A 22,876-nucleotide genomic window follows, 5' to 3' on the forward strand; every position below is an offset into this window, starting at 1 on the left:
TGAGGTGTCTGTGTCCCTGGCTTCCCTGAAAAGAAAACATGGAGGAGATGTCTCTTGTCCAGACATCTTTTCTCTCTTCGAAATCAGATTGCATTATAGGTAAACCAGATGGTCTACAATTCAATCAGTTGGCGGGTTTACACCTCCATTTCCCTTGAGTATCACCAGAAAAGGAGGGAAAGAAGGGGTCAGTTAAAGGCCGGTTCTGCTACACCAGGAACAGCATCCGTACGTGGGTGTTCTTCTCCTCCAGGTGCTCCAGGCTCAGGTGGAGAGCAGTGGAGATGGCATCCTCAGTGGAGCGGTTTGGCTGGTATGTGAACTGGAACAGGTCGAATGATGGGGGGAGTATGGAGATGATGTGGTCCTTAACCGCCCTCTCGAAGCACTTCATGATGGTGGATATGAGTGCAACGGGGCGAAAGTCGTTTCGGCATGTGATGGCTGGTTTCTTGGGCACTGGAATTATTGTGGCTGACTTGAAACACGGGGGGACAACAGCCTGGTTCAGTGAGGTGTTGAAGATGCCGTCCTGGAATGTTTTCAGGGCCTGCAGCTTTCCGTGCGTTGACCTTCCTCAGGGCTCTCCGCACTGCAGTAGTTTTGAGCCTGAGTGCGTGTTCGCACCTCCTTAGTCATCCAAGGTTTCTGGTTGGCCCGTGTGATGATGGTCTTGGTGACGGTAACCCCCTCCATGCACCACTGTATGTAGCCTGACACAGATGCAGCGTACTCTCCCACATTGGTGTGTTGATTGTCTGTTGCAGCCTCTCTGAACATGCTCCATTCCCTGCGCTCAAAACAGTCTTGCAGTGCAGACATGGCTCCCTCAGGCCACACTCTCACCTTCTTCACAGCAGGCTTTTCTCTGGTGAGCAAGGGCTGGTATGCAGGAATTAGCATGACAGAGAGGTGGTCTGAGGAGCCAATATATGTCAGCTATTAGTAACTGTAGACAACGTAGGACATTTCTAATCTGACTATTTAGTGCAGATTTTACATTTTAGTAACTCACTTCAGACTATGTTATTCATTTTGCCTTTTTAAAACAGAATATACTTGTAGAAGTCATTTTAAAAAACGTTTTATTAAAGGAAGGGCTGTGTGATTCTACATGATTTGAGACAGAGGGCCAGCCGCCCCTGATCATCATCATGATCATCATCATGATCATCATCATCATCATCATCATCATCATCATCGTCAGATGCTGATGCAACAGCTGACAGGACAATTTCATCAAATAGGCCTAACCCTGGATGTCCAAGGCAGAGCGTCTATTTGCAACTTATTTTGGCAGACGTCCAGACCAGGTCAGGCTGGAAGTATAATCCCAATGTCATTTATCAACGAATTCTGGATGTCCAATACACGTCCAAATCATGGACAAGCAGTATGTCTTTTTGCAACTCATTCTGGTTGTCTGTAGACATCCAGAACCGGCTCAGGCTGGATTTATAATTGCAATATCATTTATCAACTTATTCTTGACGTCATATACGTCCAGATCATGGCCAAGCAGAACGTCTTTTTGCGACTCATTCTGGCTGTCTGTAGACGTCCAGAACCGAGTCAGGCTAAATTTATAATTGCAATGTCATTTATCAACTAATTCTGGTTGTCATATAGACGTCCAGATCATGTCCAACTAAAACGTCTTTGTGCGACTCATTCTGGCTGTCTGTAGACGTCCAGAACCGGGTCAGGCTGGACATAGAGCTCTGAGCTCACGCAGAAACCTGAAATTTGACTTCAAAGTGTTCCTCGATACCGGTCGGTGAATCTTCTTTCATACATGTACACAGACAGTCAAGCTGGTTGTATGTGAACGTGCAGGATAGCAGACCTCCACCTGCCCAGCAAGATCACGGGACTCTGCCGTTCACCTCAGGCGCACGAGGACATCGTTTGCATGAAACTGTGTCCAGGTAAGACTAATTATGGAAAAAGTACACATTTGAATAACACGCCTAAAACTCAGTGATAGTTTATGATCTATTTGTAAAATCTACGGAGAAATATAACTGTTTTTGACAGTGTGGCAGTCGCTTTCGTCCCGAAGTGAGGACTCCGACGGGACGCTGCGGGGCTCGCCGAACCCCAGTCAAAAATCCACAAATTTAAAGTCATCTCGCTTTTTCTCCAAAATCTGCGGAGTAGGCTCTGTTGAGTAATTCGAATTGACCATGAGAAGGTTTTTAAAGTGTTTTTTCAGTGCTTCATCAATTGCTTATTAGATCAGGTGAATCGAACTCCGTTCGTCTATGGCTCATCGAAGCTATGGCTTGTTGGGTGCTTCCTGACATTAACGGATCATTAATGTCGCGTCTTAGCTGACATATTTCTGTTCTATATTTGTTTTATTTTGTATGGGAACAGACCGTTGCCAAGACACCGCTATGGACGCCATCTGGTCAGAGGAGCGCAGAAAAGAGGAAATGCAGATTATTTACCTCAGCCTATGTTTCATTTTTACCATCATTAAACTGCTTGGGACTAATTGTAATGACAATTGACTTGTAAGTTGTTCCATGAAGAGTGGAGGCTCCGGGCTAAAAAGCAAACCTGCTGAACAGAGGCTCGGACCCGGCGTCTCTCCTCTCGTGTCGGTGGCACCGCGCCCCGACAGATATGACTATACACAAATACACACATCGTAAGATGTAATATAATAATCCACCAATCCACTGATTGAAAAGTTGAAAACAAATGAACAAGAGGAGGGTTGTAGCAGACAAGTGACTGGACTTGCAAATTCGCTAAATTATGCAATTGGCATATTAAGCGAGATAATATGGAGTTAGTTGGTTGACATGGAGAAATAAAACCGGGGTTTATTTCTCCATAACAATTTGACCATAAAACAACAATAAATATCCTAAATAAAATAAGCCTAAATCTATAAAAGATCGATAATCAATTAAGCAGGCCCATCCCTAGGAACTGACTGCTGCTCCTTCCAACTCATTTTGATGTAACACATAAGGCGTACAGAGAACATCATTTTACAGTTACAGATAATGTTGATAAGATAAGATGATGACTCTCGGCTCCGCGATCACGGAAATCCCCCACCCCCCTACGTGTATATGTCTATGCTTTCAGGTACCATGAAATCTTTTTTTTTTTTTTCCTTTAATCTGCTGCTTTGGCTTTGATCTCTTTGAAGATGTGGTACTCGGAATGTTGTGAGGTCACAACATTCCACGCACCGGCTTTAAAAGCAGAGACAAAGCCAGTTTAGTTATTATTAGTTTCAGCATTTCAACGGTGAATGGTGTACTTTTTGATGGTGGCAGACGACGAGCACGGATCAGTGTTGGGTCTCCAATCAACAACTTGGTGAGTAGTGAGGAGAAGTTTGGAAAGATTCAGGCTGGCTGTTTACCCATCTCCAGTTTTTATTCTAAGCTAAGCTAATCAGCTGCATACCCAAATGCCACATATGTCAAACTATTGTACTTGAGTTTCAGTCGTGGGTTTTGATTCATATTGGAAATTAGATTTTTTTTTTGTATATATACAAATTATTACAAGGGGTTTGATTTGGAAGCGTAAGTTCCCCCAACTCTCCATCTGTACCCACTCGTTTCCTGTCAATGCATGTTAGTACCTCTGAATGAGTGCATGTTCGTGCCTTAGCATCATAGGTTCCCGAGGATCATGGCTGTGACTGTAATGTGGATCGTGGACATGGTCCTCTCATGTTTATGTCCCAGTTTTACAGCAGACTGACAGTAAGTTGTTTTAGTGATCTGTTAAGATTTAATGGTTCATACGTGTGTCACTGCTTAGAGTTGACAGGTCTATCAGAGTTTTCACAGGTTCACCATCAGTTAGCCTGCAGTGGTGTTCACTGGTTCATGACAGGTGTCAAAGCCATTTTGTGACCTATCAAAGGACTGGACCAGGGCTTTAAAGTACAGGTCTTAGTCTGTATGAGGTTTCACTCCAAGGTGTTGCTGGATTGACTTGAGAGGCAATACGGGATGTGCCTGCCGTCACACAAATCATCACTGAGATCACTCTTACTGAGTTATTATGTGGACTGATTTGTAAGAGAGCACTAAAACAACACACAGTGGGGTCCCCTACCTCTCCGTCTGTACCCACTCGTTTCCTGTCAATGTCCCAGTTTTACAGTAGGCTGATAGTAAGTTGTTTTAGTGATCTGTTAAGATTTAATGGTTCATATGTGTGTCACTGCTTAGTGTTGACAGGTCTATCAGAGTTTTTTAGCCTGGAGTAGTGTTTACTGGTTCATGACAGGTGTCAATTGGTTCTGAAGGGATTTCTCTGGAATAATTTGATTGTTGCTACGGAAACGAATGATCTCAACGGAATGGTGATGTCATCTCTGATGGATCAAAGCCATTTTGAGACCTATCAAAGGACTGGAGCAGGGCTTTGAAGCACAGGTCCTAGTTTATATGAGGTTTCACTCCAAGATGTTGCTGGATTGACTTGCGAGTCTTTTGGGAGGTGCCTGCCGTCCCCCCTTTGTAATTGTGTGTGTATTGTTGGAACCTATCACTATACCACTATACCTGTACCAGCGTTGCTGGGCTGAACCCATGACATGGTGGCAGCTCAGCGTCGTTGCTGTTTAGGATACTTGTAATATATATTGTGGACGACGCCATGTCTGGTGGTCAACTTAGTTTTTGTTTTATTCTCCGGTCTCCACAACAACACAGTAACAACACCACAAAGCTACAGAGCCACCTAGGGAACATACCGAGTATTGCAGCTCTTATATTGAATACACTACAATACTGCATGGATATCTGCCCTTCAACCACAGCAGTGATATTTGAGATGAAAATCCTGAAGTCAGAAAGGAGCTTTCTTCAAGTAAGTCATAAACACACCTACAGTAGAATCACACACACAGAGCAGCGTCCCTGTAGGGGAGCAGGGCCTCGCACTTCGAGGTTCGCACAGGGCCTCGCACCCCCCTGCGACGGCGCTGCATATATTGATTGTAGACAGATCATGAGACTTGTCCTCCAACCATGTTTTGATATGACTGAATCCAGTTACTGTTGTTTGTCTTCCAGGTACCCTGAAATCTTTTTTTTTTTTCTTTAATCTGCTGCTTTGGCTTTGATCTCTTTGAAGATGTGGTACTTGGAATGTTGGGAGGTCACAACATTCCACACACCGGCTTTAAAAGCAGAGACAAACCCAGTTCAGTTATTATTAGTTTCAGCATTTCAGCGGTGAATGGCGTACTTTTTGATGGTGGCAGACGACGAGCACGGATCAGTGTTGGGTCTCCAATCAACAACTTGGTGAGTAGTGAGGAGAAGTTTGGAAAGATTCAGGCTGGCTGTTTACCCATCTCCAGTTTTTATGCTAAGCTAAGCTAACGATTAGTCGATTAGTCACGACTACTTCGACTATCAAAATCGTTGACGGCTAATTTAGTAGTCTAGTAGTTTTTTTTTTGAAGCTTTGTTTTTCACGCAAAACTTCCGCTGTACCCTCCGCTGCCTTGTCTGCCTGTCTGTCCTTGATGCACATGCGCAGTAATGGTAATTGGCGTCAGCCTTCATGTTACCGGAAGTTATGCCAGACCAGTATCATGTCTACCCGGCAACGAAGCTCTAAAGTTTGGGAGCATTCACAAAACAAAGGACAAGCATGTGAAATGCAAAATCTGCAAGGCAAGAGGGACAGTCGTCTCGTTAAGCTAACTGGCTAGTTAGCCACTAACATTAACGTAAACACTGAGCTACTTACTTATACTGACAGATGTAAACGTTAACACTAACGACGACGATTTAATTAGCCTTACCACACATATGTGTTTGCTATAACGGTGATGTCGTGCTTGAATAGGAAATGTGGTAACGCTAATTTTCTATCGCTACGTTACAGTGCTGAAAAAGTCGTCAATGGATGACTTTATTACCAAGCCAGTAACATGCGCACCTCGGCAAGCACATGTCCTGACTAGTGGACCGCTAGTAATGCATTACCTGGATTATTACCTGGATTATTCTACATCTGCTTGCCTTTTTTTATGTTGAGCAAATCTTAGATGTGGAATTTAAACGGAAAACAGAAAGCTGGAGTACGTACACAGAGTAAGAGTCAGGCGGATCTGTTTGGTCAGCTGACAGTGAATTTCATGGTTATAACTGTTATCCTGGAGATATCAGGTAAGAAAACATTTCCCTGTTATTTTCTGGAAATTAATAACCTAACGCAATGTTTGTGTTCATTCTCTAACTCAGAATGATGATGTTTTCAAACTGTTAGGCTAGCTAACTGTTAAGTAAATTAGCTAATGTTACAGGTAACAACGTTAACTAGCTTGTTGTCATGAATCATGGCGTTAATATCTTGAATGTGGTTTAGACGGAGGTAAAACTGCGGTCAAGCCAGCTGCCTCTTGCGTATCCGTGGTCAAACCAGCCGCCGCTGTATTTCAAGTGCGCATTTACTCTCAAGTTTACGGTGAAAGCAACCGCCACCAAATCTTTACTTCCGGATTTCAAAATAAAGCATCTGTCTTTCTCTCTGTGTGTTTGTGTTGTGCAGGCTTCAATGTGTTGAATGTCATATTGAAATGATTTTTTAAAAGTTAAAAAAAACAAAAAACAAATTATACCATAAGTAGCTAAAGAAGTGTTACTGGATAATTCACTCTCAAAGTCACTTATGGATCGCAATAATTCGCATTTTCGTCTAATTTTGAAGTGGAATGAAATCACTTTCTTCCATAAGTAGTTCATCAAACCGGTACTGCTGCACTTACTGCTTCCTATACTACTTGCACAAATACTATCAACTACTTTTACTGTGTACTTTTCCAGTAATTCACTCTCAAAATCCCTTACCGATCGCAATAAAAGCCATTTTTGTCTAATTTTGACATGGGATAAAATCAGTTTCTTAAATAAGAAGTTTATCAAACTTCTCCTCCTGGACTTAGTACTTCAGTTCAATTCAATTCAATTCAATTCAATTCAATTCAATTCAATTCAATTCAATTCAATTCAATTCAATTCAATTCAATATTCCTTTATTAGTCCCACGAGGGGAAATTCCAATATACACCAGCATCAATAAAGTGTAAAAAGTATTAGAACAAGTCCAATGCAAATTCAAAACAAGTATATACTTACTTGGAGCAGTTTCTGTTGTACAGCCTGACGGCTGCAGGAAGGAATGACCTGCGATACCGCTCCTTCACACACTTTGGATGTAGCATCCTGTCACTGATGGAGCTCCTCAGTGCAGTGAGTGTGTGTTGGAGGAGGTGGGAGTCATTGTCTGTCATGGAGGACAGCTTGGCTGTCATCCTCCTCTCCCTAACCCTAACCCTTCCCTTACTACTTGTATAAGTACTATGAAGTACTTCTACTGTGTACTTTTCCAGTAATTCACTCTCAAATTCCTTTAAAGATAGCAGTAAGAGCCATTTTCATCCAACTTGTAAGTGAAATAAAATTAATTTATTCTATAAGTAGTCCACCAAGCCTGTAGTGTTGGACTTATTACTTCATCACCTACTTGCACTAATAATATGTGTATTACTACTACTTACTACTATACTACTGTGTACTTTTTCAGTAATTCACCATCAAAGTGCCTTACAGATAGCAATAAGAGCCCTTTTCCTCTACATTTAACAGGTAATAATAAAATGTTTTTGATTTTTCAAATTTTTACTACTCAATCATAACCTCATTAGCACATGTGCCAGCAGTATTTTTTTTATCATTTACCTATGTATGCTTGGGTTTTGCAGTAACCACACATACATGCATATTTTAAATTATAAGTATGTATTTGCACTGACTGTAATTTGCCTCGTCAATTTATTACCATGTCTTATTTATTCTTCCAATATGACTGTACTCCTTTTGTTTATTTTAGTGTGGCTGGCTTATTTTTTTGTATTTCATGCACCAAGGTTTGAGAGAAACGCAATTGCAATTCTCTGTTTGTCCAGTACATGTTGCAGAATTGATAATAAAGCAGACTTTAACTTTGATATTAACACAGGGTGCAGTAGACTCACCTTCCACATCAGTTGCAGTGGGTCCTCCAGAGCAGGTAGGGTAATTTCCGATCTTCCCATTGCAATAATGAACTGTGATTGCCACATACTGTAATCTTCTGCTCCTTTGTCAAGAAGTACTAAATCCAGCAGTACATATTTGGTGAACTACTTATGGGAGAAAGTGATTTTATTCCATTGTAAAGTTATACGAAAAGGCTTTTATTGCTATCTGTAAGGCACTTTGATGGTGAATTACTGGAAAACTATACAGTAAAAGTACTTGATAGTATTTGAGGAAGTAGTATAGGACGTAGCAAGTTGAGTAGTACTGGTTTGGTGAACTACTTATGGAAGAAAGTGATTTCATCCCACTTCAAAATTAGACGAAAATGGCTTTTATTGCTGTCTGTAATGGACTTTGAGAGTGAATTACTGGAAAAGTACACAGTAGAAGTACATGATAGTATTTGATGAAGTAGTATCGGAGGTACTAAGTAGAGCAGTCCAGGTTAGATGAACTGCTTATGGAAGAAACTGATTTTATCCCAGTTCAAAAGTAGACAAAAATGCTAATTATTGCGATGCCTTATGGGATTTTGTGAGTAAAGTATTAGAAAAGTACAATGTAACAGTAGCTGATAATATTTGTGCAAGTAACATATGAAGTACATTATTCAGTAACGCTTCTTTAGCTACTTATGGTATAATTTTTTTTTTTTTTTAACTTTTAAAAAATCATTTCAATATGACATTCAACACATTGAAGCCTGCACAAAATAGACACACAAAGAGAAAGACAGATGCTTTATTTTGAAATCCGGAAGTAAAGATTGGTGGTGGTTGCTTTCACCGTAAACTTGAGAGTAAATGCGCACTTGAAATGAAGCGGTGGCTGGTTTGACCATGGATACGCGAGAGGCTGCTGGCTTGACCGCCGCGGAGGAAAACGTGTTTACAGGCAGCCAGTCTTTGTTATATCATTAACATTATGTTACTGACATTGGTTGTTGCTGAGTTAACCTCATTTACTGCACACGTATAATGTAACGTTGCTATTGATATTTATGCATTATTGATATGAGCAGCAAAGCACACGTAACATAATTTAGCGTTACAGTTGACGTAACGTTACTTTGCAGTGCTGTAAACCGTTAGCTTGTGTCCACACCTAAGGGCAATCCAAGAGTAACCAGTTAACCTTATGAGCATGTTTTTGGCCTGTGGGAGGAAGCCAAAGTGCCCGGAGATCGATTAGTGGGAATGATTATTTTTACATCATAATGATATGACATTTGTTGGAAAGTTAGATCTCTACACGTTTTAGCATCCATGTCAAAGAGCAGGGCCTCGCATTTGGAGTTCGCACAGGGCCTCGCACCCCCCCTGCGACGGCGCTGCACATATTGATTGTAGACAAATCATAAGACTTGGCCTCCAACCATGTTTTGATATGACTGAATCCAGTTACTGTTGTTTGTCTTTCAGGTACCATGAAATCTTTTTTTTTTTTTTTTTTTCTTTAATCTGCTGCTTTGGCTTTGATCTCTTTGAAGATGTGGTACTCGGAATGTTGGGAGGTCACAACATTCCATGCACCGGCTTTAAAAGCAGAGACAAACCCAGTTTAGTTGTTATTGGTTTCAGCATTTCAACGGTGAATGGCGTACTTTTTGATGGTGGCAGACGACGAGCACGGATCAGTGTTGGGTCTCCAATCAACAACTTGGTGAGTAGTGAGGAGAAGTTTGGAAAGATTCAGGCTGGCTGTTTACCCATCTCTAGTTTTTATGCTAAGCTAAGCTAATCGGCTGCATACCCAAATGCCACATAGGTCAAACTATTGTAATTACCGTTTCAGTCGTGGGTTTTGATTCATATTGGAAATGAGATGCTATTTTGTATAGATACAAATTATTGCAAGGGGTTTGATTTGTCAGTGTAAACAATGAATGGGCCTCAAAGGACTACAGACCTGTGGCACTGACCTCCCATGTTATGAAGACTCTGGAGAGACTTGTCATGGGAAGAGCAGGTCCAGAGTTAATCACCTGCAGGCCATGCTGACGGCTGACGTGCTGAGGTAAGCGTATCGTCTCACTTCCTGTTTCTGGTTGCTGCCTTAGGAGTAGCGTGCGTTCGTCGCTCTTGTTCCTCTGAGTGCAATTTGCTCTGTGTTTTGTTACAGCGGCCTTTTATCCGCGCTCTAAAGTAACATCAGTTCTGCTCAAGCACCCATAAGTCTGTTTATTTAGCGACCGTCAATTTTATTTGTCTACGCGCTTGTCTGCTCTGCTAGCTACACCAGCTTAGCCTAGCAGCTAGCGATGGCTTCTCTCTGTCCCTCTCCAGCTCTCTCCTGCTTGGTGTGTCACATGTATAGCTACTCGTCTGCCTCCTTTAGTGATACTGGTACGTGTAATAAATGTAGTTTATTTGGTGAGTTGGAGGCGAGTCTTAGTGAATTGGAAGCTCGGCCCCGCACCATGGAAACCAAACCATTAGCTGTAGTTAGCCAGGCCCCCGTAGCCGGTGCGGACCGACCAAGTGCCGCTCCGGCTAGCCGTCCCTTGACTGCTCCCGAGCAGCCGGGAAACCAGGGAGGCTGGGTGACTGTTCGAAGGAAGCATAGTCCCAAGCTGAAGCCCACGGGTCACCACCAACCGCTTCATGTTTCTAACAGGTTCTCCCCACTCTGCGACACACCCGCTGAGAAACCAACTCTGATTATTGGCAGCTCCATTTTGAGAAATGTGAAGTTAGCGACACCAGCGACCATAGTTAAATGCCTGCCGGGGGCCAGAGCGGGCGACTTCGAATCAAATTTAAAACTGCTGGCTAAGGATAAGCGTAAATACAGTAAGATTGTTATTCCCGTCGGCGGTAATGACACCCGGTTTGTCAATCGGAGGTCACTAAAATTAATGTGGAATCGGTGTGTACATATGCAAAAACGATGTCGGACTCCGTAGTTTTCTCTGGACCCCTGCCAAATCTGACCAGTCATGATATGTTTAGCCGCATGTCATCATTCAATCACTGGCTGTCGAGGTGGTGTCCAGCAAATGGTGTTGGCTTCATTGACAATTGGCAGACTTTCTGGGGAAGACCTGGTCAGATTAGGAGAGCCGGCATCCATCCCACTTTGGAGGGAGCAGCTCTCATCTCTAGAAATCTGACCGATTTTATTTATGAACCTAACCCCTGACAACTCAGAGTTGAGACCAGGAGGCCGAGCTGCAGTCCTACATGCTTCTCTGCGCCTCCATTCAAATCAAATCAAATCAAACTTTATTTATATAGCACTTTTCATACATAATAAAATGTAACATAAAGTGCTTTACAGGATTTAAAAACAATAGAAATCAAAATAAAGCAACAATAAAAACCCATCCCTCCCACCCTCCGTATGTACAAGCACCCACCCTCAACTACATGCATACACACACGCACACATGCGCACATACATACACACACACACACACACACACACACACACACACACACACACACACACACTCACACTCTTACTGCAGACGATGGCAGGGGTAACGAGACATGGCACGGCACTAATGACTGAGGAAAAGGCCACCTTTCGGGTCGTCCACACCGAGGGACATCAGGGACTGTGAGCACAGGGGGCACCCGCACCCGTGCCCACCCGAGCCCGACAGACCGGTGGGCCCCACACCAAGGTAGGGAGTCCCCCAACCAGCCGGGCCAAGAGGGCCCGAGGACAGCCCCCCCTGCAACAGATCAGACACATCTCTCAGTGTGGAGGACCCGCCGAGGAAACACTGGAATTAAAAAATAAATAAATAAGTTGAAAAAATAAATAAATAAATAAACATTTAAAAGAAGAAAAGTTCATAAGACAATAAGTAGAGTAGATAAGATAGAGTAAAATAATACAATGTATAAAACATGAACATTGAGTGAAATGAGATGAGTAAAGGAATAAAAGGAATAAATAGTAAATAAACTATAAATGAAAGCTATAGATAAACTAGTAATAAACTGAGTAAATGAAATAAATAGTAAATAGTCATGTCTTAAGAACATACAACTAAAATATGATAAGATAAGAAGCCTGATTAAAGGAATGAGAAAAATCAGACATATCAATTAAAAGCCTGGTTAAAGAAATGAGTCTTGAGCCTCTTTTTAAAAACATCAACGGTCTCTGCGGCCCTGAGGTTCTCCGGCAGGCTGTTCCACAGTCGGGGGCCATAATGACTAAAAGCCGCCTCCCCATGTGTTTTAGTTCTTACTTTTGGTATGGTTAAGAGGCCGGAGCCGGAGGACCTCAGGGTCCGCGAGGGTTGATATGGTAAAAGAAGGTCAGATAAATAAGAAGGCCCGAGACCGTTAAGACATTTGAAAACTAATAAAAGAACCTTAAAATCTATCCTGAAACGCACAGGGAGCCAATGCAGCGATTTTAAAACTGGTGTAATGTGCTCCCGCCCTCTGGCCCTCATCAGCACGCGAGCGGCCGAGTTCTGTAGTAGTTGAAAATTTGAAGTACTCTTTTTGGGAAGACCAGAGAGCAGGGCATTACAATAATCTAAGCGACAAGAGATAAAAGCATGCATCAGCACCTCCGTGCTGGCCTGAGAGAGAAACGGGCGGACTCTGGCTATATTCTTAAGATGGTAAACCTATCTTTGTTATGTTTTTGATGTGTGGAATAAAAGTAAGCTCAGAGTCAAAAATCACGCCCAGATTTTTTACAGAATGTGTCGGTTTAAGATCTTTAAGTTTTGGTAAAAGTTTCTCTCTCTGGCCTTCAGGACCAATGACTAAGACCTCTGTTTTGTCCTGATTGAGCTGAAGGAAATTTTCTGCCATCCATGACTTGATGTCTAAAATACAGTTAAAAAGGGCATCAATAGGCCCTGTGTCATCAGGAGACATGGCAATGTACAGTTGCGTATCATCAGCATAACTATGGAAGCTGATGCCATGCCTCCTGATGACGTCCCCGAGGGGTAGCATGTACAGATTAAAAAGAGTTGGACCTAAAATTGACCCCTGGGGAACCCCACACTTGATCTCATGGGTACCTGAGGAACATGCATCCCAACTTACAAAGAAGTGTCGGTCAGTGAGGTATGAGACGAACCAGTTAAAAGCAGTACCGGAGAGGCCGACCAGGTGCCTCAGTCTGTTCAATAAAATGTGATGGTCTACTGTATCGAAGGCGGCAGTTAGATCCAGTAGTACCAAGACTGTGAGCTTGTGTTTATCTAAGTTGCACCTGATATCATTTAAAATCTTTAATAGGGCTGTCTCGGTACTGTGGTTCATCCTAAAACCAGACTGATACCTTTCTAAGATGTTCTTTTTGTTTAAAAAATCATTCACTTGGTTAAAAACCAGTTTTTCAAAAATTTTACTTAAAAAAGGTAAGTTGGATACAGGTCGATAGTTATTAAGAATATTGGGATCTAAATTGCTCTTCTTCAGAAGGGGCTTCACCACCGCCGTTTTAAAGGAGGCGGGGAAGACACCCGTCTGAAGAGAACAATTCACCATGTATAACAGCTGTTCCTCAAAGGACCCATAGAGCGTTGTAAAAAATGGTGTGGGAATTGGGTCTAAAAGGCAGGTTGTGGGGTTTACCTGGGAGAAAACTCGACCAAGTGTCCTTGCATCAACCAGGGCAAAACTCTCCAGTGTTTCCTCAGGTAAAACCTGTGATCCAGACATATTGGTAGTTAAAACCTGTTGCGATAAAAGACTGGATCTGATGTTATCAATTTTGCGCCTGAAGTGGTCTGCAAAGTCTTCACACAAGGTATTTGTTATTGTCTTATGAGATCTGTTAAAATTACTGTTTATTAAAAGATCAATTGTGGAGAAGAGAAATTTGGGATTATTTTTATGGTCAGAGATTAGTTTTTTGAAGTGAGAAATTCTTGCCTGTTTAATGGTGTTATTGTAAGTTTTGAGGTGATGACGAAAAATTTCATGGTGGACTGTCAGCTTTGATTTTCTCCATTTCCTCTCAGCACTCCTGCAGTTTCTTTTCAGATGCCTAATATCTTCATTTATCCACGGAGGTGTAGGTTTTTTCTCAATTGTTTTTGTTAAGAGCGGAGCCACTGAGTCCAGCGTTGACTTCAGATTACTGTTAAAATTGTCAACGATAAAATCACAGGGTGCTGGTAAAATCTCTGCAGGAGTGCTCTGTAAAATCTGGATAAAATTTGCAGCCACTTCAGGAGTTAGGTAGCGTTTCCTCACTGTTCTCACTGGTGCCTCCCCTGAATAAAACTGGCGATGTTAAAAAACACACGAGTGATCGGACACAGCCAGATCCACAACAGAGGACACCCCCACAGACAGGCCATAAGTTATGATCAGGTCCAGGGTGTGCCCCCTGTTGTGGGTCGGCTGTGTAACGTGCTGTTTAAAATCCATACAGTTTAAGAGGTTTAAGAATTCTCTGGATACTGGGTCCGAGTTGTTGTCAATGTGTAGATTAAAATCACCAGCTATTAAAATCCTGTTGTAGGTGGTATGAATGATTGATAAGAACTCAGAGAATTCACTGATAAAAGAGGATGAATACTGGGGTGGTCTATAGACCGTTATGCAAAGAATAGGAGGACGGCTAAAAACAAAGGCATGGTGCTCAAATGATGTAAAACTGTTAAAAGGAACTGCATTTGCAGACATTGAAGTTCTAGTGATAGATGCAGTGCCGCCTCCCTTTTTGCCACCCCTAGTAGAGAATAAAAAGTTAAAACTTGGTGGGGAAGCCTCAGTGAGAACAACAGGTGCATCAGTGCCGAGCCATGTCTCTGTAAGGAGAATACCATCTAGGTTTTTGTCTAAAATTAAGTCATTTATGATAAAAGATTTGTTTAAAAGAGAGCGCACATTCAGCACAGCCAATTTGATAGCTGTGCTGAATGTGCACTCATCATGGTGTTTTAAAGGAATGTTAAAAACAGTGCTGGGTCTAAAAGCAGTCCTGGGCTTTGAATGTCTGTGTGAAGTGATTGATGTAATAATGTGAATGTCCTGAGGTTTCGGTGGAGAAGAGGGGGTTACTGCCGGGAAGGTGTGCATGGTGTGAGTGAAACATGTAGTGGGTGAGGGTGAGTGTGGAGCAGATTGCTTGTGTGCATGAGTCATACCAGTTAGTCAGGAGGTGGCTGAAGTGCAGGACCGGACAGTGAGGTCAATGTTGACTGATAAAAGCCGTGAGCCCTCCTGGTTGGGGTGTAGGTTGTCCCGTTTAAAGAGGCAAGGCCTGTTTAAAAACGCTATAAAATCCATTAGAGCAGTTACCCACCCAACACTCCATAGAGACTGTCTGCCCCCCGACCACATAAACTAAGTAAACCAAAAATACAGAGAAGAGGAGTTAAACATAAGAATCTAATTAAAATTAAAACAACCACTGCAATAGTACAACAAGATAGGAGAATAAAATGTGGACTCCTTAACATCAGATCTCTGTCTTCTAAAGCTGATTTAGTAAATGAGTTAATATCAGACCATAATATTGATTTATTTTGTCTGACTGAAACCTGGCTGTGTCCTGAAGAGTATGTGAGCCTAAATGAAGCTACTCCTCCGAGCCATATTAATACTCACATTCCTCGAGGCAGCAGCAGAGGAGGTGGAGTTGCAGCCATTTTTGACTCAAGCCTTTTGATCAACCCTAAACCTAAACTCGACTATAATTAATTTGAAAGCCTTGTTCTCACTCTTTCTCATGAAAAATGGAAAACAGTGCAGCCAGTTTTATTTGTTATAGTATACCGCTCTCCTGGTCCTTACTCCGAATTTATAGCTGAGTTCTCTGAGTTTCTATCAGGCTTAGTCCTTAAAGCAGATAAAGTAATTATTGTAGGTGACTTTAATGTATGTGTTGACGTTGATAATGACAGCCTTAGCACTGCGTTTATCTCAGTATTAGACTCAGTTGGCTTCCATCAGAATGTACATGAACCGACTCACTGTTTTAACCACACCCTCGACCTTGTTCTGACATATGGCATTGAAATCGAAGACTTAATAGTCTCCTCACAGAATCCTCTTTTATCGGACCATCATTTAATAACTTTTGAATTCATATTACCAGACTACCAGCCAGTAGGCAAAAATTCTTATACCAGACTCCTGTCTGATAGTACTGTAGCTAAATTTAAGGATATGATCCCATCAGTATTTAATTCAATGCTATGTCTCAATACAACAAAGGATTCCTGTGGTAACCTTAGTGCCTCCCAGGTTGACTACCTGGTTGATAGTGCTACAGGTTCATTGCATATGACACTTGACTCTGTTGCTCCCCTAAAAAAGAAGATAATTAAACAGAGGAGGTTAGCTCCATGGTATACTCCAAACTCCAGCAAACTTCACAGAAAATAGAAAGGAAATGGCGTTCTACAAATTTGGAAGAATTTCGGTTCGCCTGGCTAGACAGTCTTAAAATATACAGGAAAGCCCTCCGCAGTGCCAGGGCAGCCTATTACTCTGCACTAATAGAGGAAAATAAGAACAATCCCAGGTTTCTCTTCAGCACTGTAGCCAGGCTGACAGAGAGCCATAATTCTGTTGAACCATGTATTCCTTTAGCTCTGAACAGTAATGACTTCATGAGCTTCTTTAATGATAAAATTCTAACTATTAGAGACAGAATTCATCGCCTCCTGCCGTCAACAGGTACTGTTTTGTCTTCAAACACAAAAACCGTAGAAACTGTTACTCAGTCTGTCGTAGTTTTAGACTGTTTTAGTCCTGTCGACCTTCACCAACTAATTTCAATAATTTCATCATCAAAATCATCAACCTGTATTTTAGATCCTATCCCGACTAAGCTGTTTAAAGAAGTATTACCTCTAATTGACTCTTCAGTATTAGACATGATCAATCTGTCTTTATCAACAGGCTATGTACCACAGTCCTTTAAAGTAGCTGTGATAAAACCGCTCCTTAAAAAGCCTACTCTTGATCCAGGGGTTTTAGCCAACTATAGAGCGATATCCAACCTTCCCTTTCTCTCAAAAACTCTTGAGAAAGCAGTTGCCAATCAGCTGTGCGACTTTCTAAACAACAATAGTTTATTTGAGGATTTCCAGTCAGGATTTAGAGTACATCATAGCACAGAGACAGCACTGGTTAAAGTTACAAATGACCTAATTGCATCTGATAAGGGATTTGTCTCTGTGCTAGTCTTATTGGATCTTAGTGCTGCATTTGACACCATTGACCATGGCATCCTATTGCAGACACTGGAACACTTCATTGGCATTAAGGGAACTGCGCTAATCTGGTTTAAATCCTACTTGTCAGATCGCTCTCAGTTTGTACGCGTTAATGACGACTCCTCTGTGCTCACTAAAGTCAGCTATGGAGTTCCGCAGGGTTCTGTGCTTGGACCAATTCTATTCACCTTATATATGCTTCCTTTAGGTAAGATTATCAGGAAGCACTCAATAAATTTTCATTGGTATGCAGATGATACCCAGCTATATTTATCAATGAAGCCGGAAGAAACCAGTCAGTTAACTAGACTACAAGCATGTCTTCATGACATAAAGACCTGGATGACCTGCAATTTTTTGATGCTAAACTCAGACAAGACTGAAGTTATAGTAGTAGGCCCTAAACATCTTAGAAAGTCACTTTCTGATGACATAGCAGCTATGGATGGCATCGCGCTGGCCTCCAGCACCACTGTAAAGAATCTGGGAGTTATCTTTGACCAAGACATGTGCTTTCACTCCCATGTAAAACAAATTTCAAGGACTGCCTTTTTTCACCTACGTAATATCGCAAAAATCAGCCATATTTTGTCTCAAAATGATGCAGAAAAACTAGTCCATGCATTCGTAACTTCCAGGCTGGATTATTGCAATTCTTTACTATCAGGCTGCCCAAATTCGTTGCTGAATATTCTCCAGTTGCTCCTGAACGCTGCAGCACATGTTCTGACAAAAACCAGGAAGAGAGATCATATTTCTCCAATACTAGCCACTCTGCACTGGCTCCCTGTAAAGTTTAGAAGAGCTCATAGTACCTTATTGCCCCACTCCAACACTGCGTTCCCAGAATGCATTTCTGCTTATGGCTCCTAAAGTCTCAAAAAGCAGAACAGGAGTCAGAGCATTTAGCTATCAAGCTCCTCTCCTGTGGAACCATCTTCCAGTCTTTGTCCAGGAGGCAGACACTGTCTCTACATTTAAGAGTAGGCTTAAAACTTTCCTTTTTGATAAAGTTTATAGTTAGGGCTGGCTCAGGCTTGTCCTGGACCAGCCCCTTGTTATGCTGCTATAGGATTAGACTGCTGGGGGACCTCCAAAGACACACCGAGCTCCTCTGTCCTTCTGTCCCTCTCCATCTGCACGCTTTCATGTCCTACTACGGCGTGTTACTAACTTAGCTCCTTCCCCGGAGTCTCTGTGCTTTGTCGTCTTGCAGGTTCCACAGTGGCTGAATCTGGATTGTGGATTGCAGCTGCGTCTCCTGCCTTGGCCCTGCCTGACATCCACTGCAACTGCTACTGCTATTATTACATCCACTGTCACTGTTACTGTGATTGCATGTCTGTCTCTCTGTCTCTCTCTCTCTCTCTCTCTGACTGCATTTCTGTCTGTCTGTCTGTCTGTCTGTCTGTCTGTATGTCTGTCTGTCTGTCTGTCTGTCTGTCTGTGTCTGTCTCACTCTCCCTCTCTTGCTCTCCCTCTGTCACCCAACCGGTCGAGGCAGATGGCCGCCCACCCAGAGTCTGGTTCTGCCCGAGGTTTCTGCCTGTTAAAAGGAAGTTTTTCCTCGCCACTGTCGCCAAGTGCTTGCTCATGGGGGAATTGTTGGTTTTCTGTAGATAAAAGAGCTCGGCCTGTACCAGCTCTGTATGGAAAGTGTCCTGAGACAACTTCTGTTGTGATTTGGCGCTATACAAATAAAATTGAATTGAATGAATAAAACAAAAAACATTTATTTTATCTAGTGCTGTTAAAAATATTGCATTATTAACACGTTAACGCAAGTCAATTTTAACTGCGTCATTTTTTTAAATTGCGAGATTAACGTTCTTTGTGACCCAGTGAACTTGTAGTTTTTTTATAAGCTGTGGCCACTGCTAGTAATGCTAGGAAAACTACAGGTTCCGTTTGTAAACTGGAAACAAAACAATAGACACGCCCCACGCACGTATTTGGTCTCGCCTACTCGCTAGTTTAAAAAAAAAAAAGCTACCGGTTTGTGTGGATGTTATCTTTGTGTATTGTTGGTGTGAACTGAATTATCACTGCAGCACATCCAGTCTGAAACACCACTTGATGGCCAAACACACAGCGAATGCGAATTCTCCGCCGCCTCCTTGTCTAAACCAGGCGACAATGGAAGGCTTTCAACAGAGGCGTATGGATACCGCAAGTAAGAACAAACTTGTTGCAGCCATAGACAAGTGATGTTCATTCTTTCTGGAGAGAAATAAGAGGCTGGGTTGATCAGCCTCTGGTGAATAAACAGAAGAGCAGTATAGTCTGACTGCTTGTATGTTCAAAGGAAACTTAAGAAAGGAAAGTTTCAGCCATGGTTTCACTGCACTATAGCCTGAGTCCCAGTTTACAATGATGAGCACTTTGTAACTTTATCTTGTATCACCCTGTTTTCATCCCTTAGAAAGGGTTGTTGAAGGGGCTTTTTATAACGAGGTATGTATTTTTTTGTCATCTGTTTATTGACAGTGTTAAATTGTGTGAGATTTTGCTTCAAATCAGAATGTTAGTGTGAAATAAAACACTACACGTTGTTGTTTTCAATAAAAAACATTTGCACAAAGCAAGCTGATCCACTTTGCGATTAATCGTGAGTTAACTATGACATTCATGAGATTAATCGCTATTAAATATTTTAACTGATTGACAGCATTAATTTTATCCATCCATCCATCCATTATCTATACCGCCTATCCCTTTCGGGGTTGCGGGGGGCTGGAGCCTATCCCAGCTACAATGGGCGAGAGGCGGGGTACACCCTGAACCAGTTGCCAGCCGATTGCAGGGCCACTAATTTTATCTCTTGCAGTAATTCTGTATTTACATCTATATACATGACGGCCATTTTGCATTAGCTGAGAGCCCTGCCTGAGATTAACAGCTAATTTACTCAATCTGAGAGGTGCACCACCGGTGCTGGTGAGTGAGGTTGTGACGGTGTGTAACCACTTGCAGAAAAGTCATTTCTAATGTAGTATCAATGAATTAAACACATTCCTGGACATGCTTTGAACTTTGAATTTGAACTTACAAACTCCTCTTCCTGTGACAGGGCAAACGTGGCCACTTGCTGTGCTGCAGTCTTGTGCTCCTTCACTCCAATAACTGTGTTGCCCAGTGTGTCTCTCTGTCTCACAACCCACTCCTGGACCTGCACAAAACAAGGATATCTTATCGATTAGTAAGGGTAACGGCAAAAATCCAGGCAAGACAAAAAGGGCACAATAATACTCACAGTCATGCGCTACACCACGCCTGGTCGCTGGAGGTGTCTCAAAATCACCACTGCCTGCAGATAGTACACCACAAAGCTGCACTCAGTCAACTCCAGGGCCGCGTCCTTGTCCTCAAAGACCTTCCCCATAACTGCCCAGAAGTCCTTCTTGGCAGCCCTCAGCACAGCCAAGCAGTCATTCGGTGTCAGCTGCTGTTTCTCAGTCAACAGGCCGAGTCTGTGAGGAAAAAAGATAAAATGTATGAACAAATCATGACATTACTTGCCACATTGCTCACTTATCTGTACTGTAATCCAGTTAACTGCGTGCAAACAACTAAACTTACCTCTTTTGGGTGATCTCTTTGCTCACTTGCTTGGAGCAGGACTTCTGCAGTGAGCCAATGTAGTCGATGAAGTCCTTGCAGTCCGCATGAAGTGTCTCATCCTCTCGCCTCAGGCTGGTGTTGACAGTGTGGTACACCAGGAATCTGTCAGAGGAAGTGCAAGTATTTTAAGTATTTACACAAATTTAAGCCCAATTACATTTATTGTCTACACAAGTGTTGATATTATGTGGAGAAAAAAAACCACAAGAAATGCTACCAACCTCTTCAAGCTCTTCAGGTAATTCATCTGTGTCTGTTTTGTGAGTTTTGCCTCAGAGAGCTCACAGAGGTACTGCTGGATCTTCTCCCTGTTCCTGACAAACTGCAGGGATGGCTTCTGTGGGTCCATAGATAGATACTTTATTCATTCCAGCATATTCCACAAATTTAAATTCTCCAAAAGAATAAGAAAACACGTTACAACATGTGAAATTGTCTTCTGATCCTGACTGTTTTTCAAAATCATCTTTTTCTTGCACAGCTTCTTTTTTTTTTTTTTAAATAAAACAGAATGTTTCATGGTAGTACTCACCTCCTGTTTAAAGTTTTCATTGCAAAGCTCCCTCTCCAGGTATACGCCACAGTCCTTCAGCGAGGCATGGTCCACAGAGTGCTTCTGATAAAGTCCCTCTGTGCCATGAGCTTCCTGTTTGGGATCGTCCACTGCACACCCTGGACACTGCAATGTGGGAAAAGTGTTTTGTTTTAAAAGTGTGTGCTAGGATGGAAAGCTAAGCTTTAAAAAGGGGAATTACTCCAGTTAATCAGATCTTGCAAGCCTGAAACACTTAAGGCTGGAAGGCTGAGAGCCCTGCCTGAGACTAACAGCTGATTTACTCAAGCTGAGAAGTGCATCACCGGTGCTGATGATTCCCAGACTGAGTGAGGTTGTAAATGTTTGTCATTTCATGCAAATAAAGTCATTTCCTAGTTACAATGAATTAAACACATTCCTGGAAATGCCTAAACATGTTTAAACACATTAGAGGCACTGTTCAAACATTGTAAGTGAAAGAAGTTTGACCTATGTCCTGACAGACCAGGTTTGACCTCTGACCCAGCTCTGACAGCTGCACGACACTGACCACACTAAATCTTTGATTAACAGTAGCCAGTTTGTGCTAGGATGGAAAGCTGATACTTGTTGGAAATAAGAGAATCTAAGCTTTAAAATGATGTACAACATGTTTGACTAAAGCGGGTTTAGCAGAAACACAGGAGGACAGGTGAAACCATGAATAGAGGTTGGCTGCAGGCTTTTCAAAAACAACTGAATGTAAAGAAAATTCAACAGTAGTTTGATAGAAATCAGAAGCTTTGAAATGAACAAATCAGATCATGCTACCCTGAAATACTGAAGGCTGGAAGGCTGAGAGCCCTGCATGAGATGAACAGATAATTAAGTCAAACTGAGACGTGCTGAAGCTGATACTCACAAGTGAAAGCACTCGCCACTGCTGACAGAAGCGTTGTCCGACGCCTCACTCTCGCCAGCCTCAGGAGCTGCACTCTCGGACGTCTCTGTGGTTGATGGTCTTGCTGTAACATTGGCATTGGGGAGTGGTGGAGGGATGCTGGTCACCACCATGTGACGACGATGCAGCTCCTCAGTCAACCTTTAAATTAAAAAAAAAAAAACTAAAAACATAATTTAGACAATGTTATGCAAAGCAACTTAAAAATGTAATACATTTCAGAGAGTAAACAAGAAGTGATGGTTGAAAAGAAAGAGTGAAAAGTTCTCCCACCAACCTGCTGAGTGGATAATCTGGTGAAGCAGCACGTAGGGGAACACCCTGCCGGACACCAGAAGTTCATGGACATCCTTCTCGGCCTTCTCCACCGCTGCATCAATGGCCTCTGGCGTGCTGTCTTTCATGCACACCTGGTGCAGATGTACCGACAAGGAGTCCTTAGTGCCTGTTGGGTTTCCTGGACATGTTTCTCTGAATCTGAAAAAAAAGAAGAAAGAGAGAAAAACAAAAAATAAAGAAACAACAAACAGCTGGGGCCC

General features: G+C 42.3%; 1 protein-coding gene across 1 annotated transcript; it reads right to left on the reverse strand.

Annotated features, from left to right (window-relative positions):
- Positions 1–208: 208 nt before the first annotated feature.
- Positions 209–21,211, reverse strand: LOC139328038 (uncharacterized). Its single transcript, XM_070958154.1, has 6 exons — positions 21,084–21,211; positions 20,821–20,964; positions 20,543–20,711; positions 20,291–20,410; positions 628–882; positions 209–478 (listed from the first exon to the last, which is right to left on the reverse strand). Exons 1-6 carry the CDS (start codon positions 21,209–21,211, stop codon positions 209–211), a joined length of 1,086 nt encoding a protein of 361 aa, XP_070814255.1.
- Positions 21,212–22,876: the final 1,665 nt, after the last annotated feature.

Source organism: Chaetodon trifascialis, chromosome 24 (assembly GCF_039877785.1).
Source record: "Chaetodon trifascialis isolate fChaTrf1 chromosome 24, fChaTrf1.hap1, whole genome shotgun sequence".
Classification (NCBI taxonomy): Eukaryota; Metazoa; Chordata; class Actinopteri; order Chaetodontiformes; family Chaetodontidae; genus Chaetodon; species Chaetodon trifascialis.

Excerpts from the sequence above, each read along its gene's own strand:
- LOC139328038 (XM_070958154.1), bottom strand. The coding sequence starts at position 21,211 with ATGGACCCACAGAAGCCATCCCTGCAGTTTGTCAGGAACAGGGAGAAG. Across the intron at positions 883-20,290 it reads TGTCACAGGAAGAGGAGTTT|CCCTTGCTCACCAGAGAAAA; the intron begins GTAAGTTCAAAT and ends CCTGCATACCAG. Across the intron at positions 479-627 it reads AACCTTGGATGACTAAGGAG|TCAGCCACAATAATTCCAGT; the intron begins GTGCGAACACGC and ends CCGTGTTTCAAG.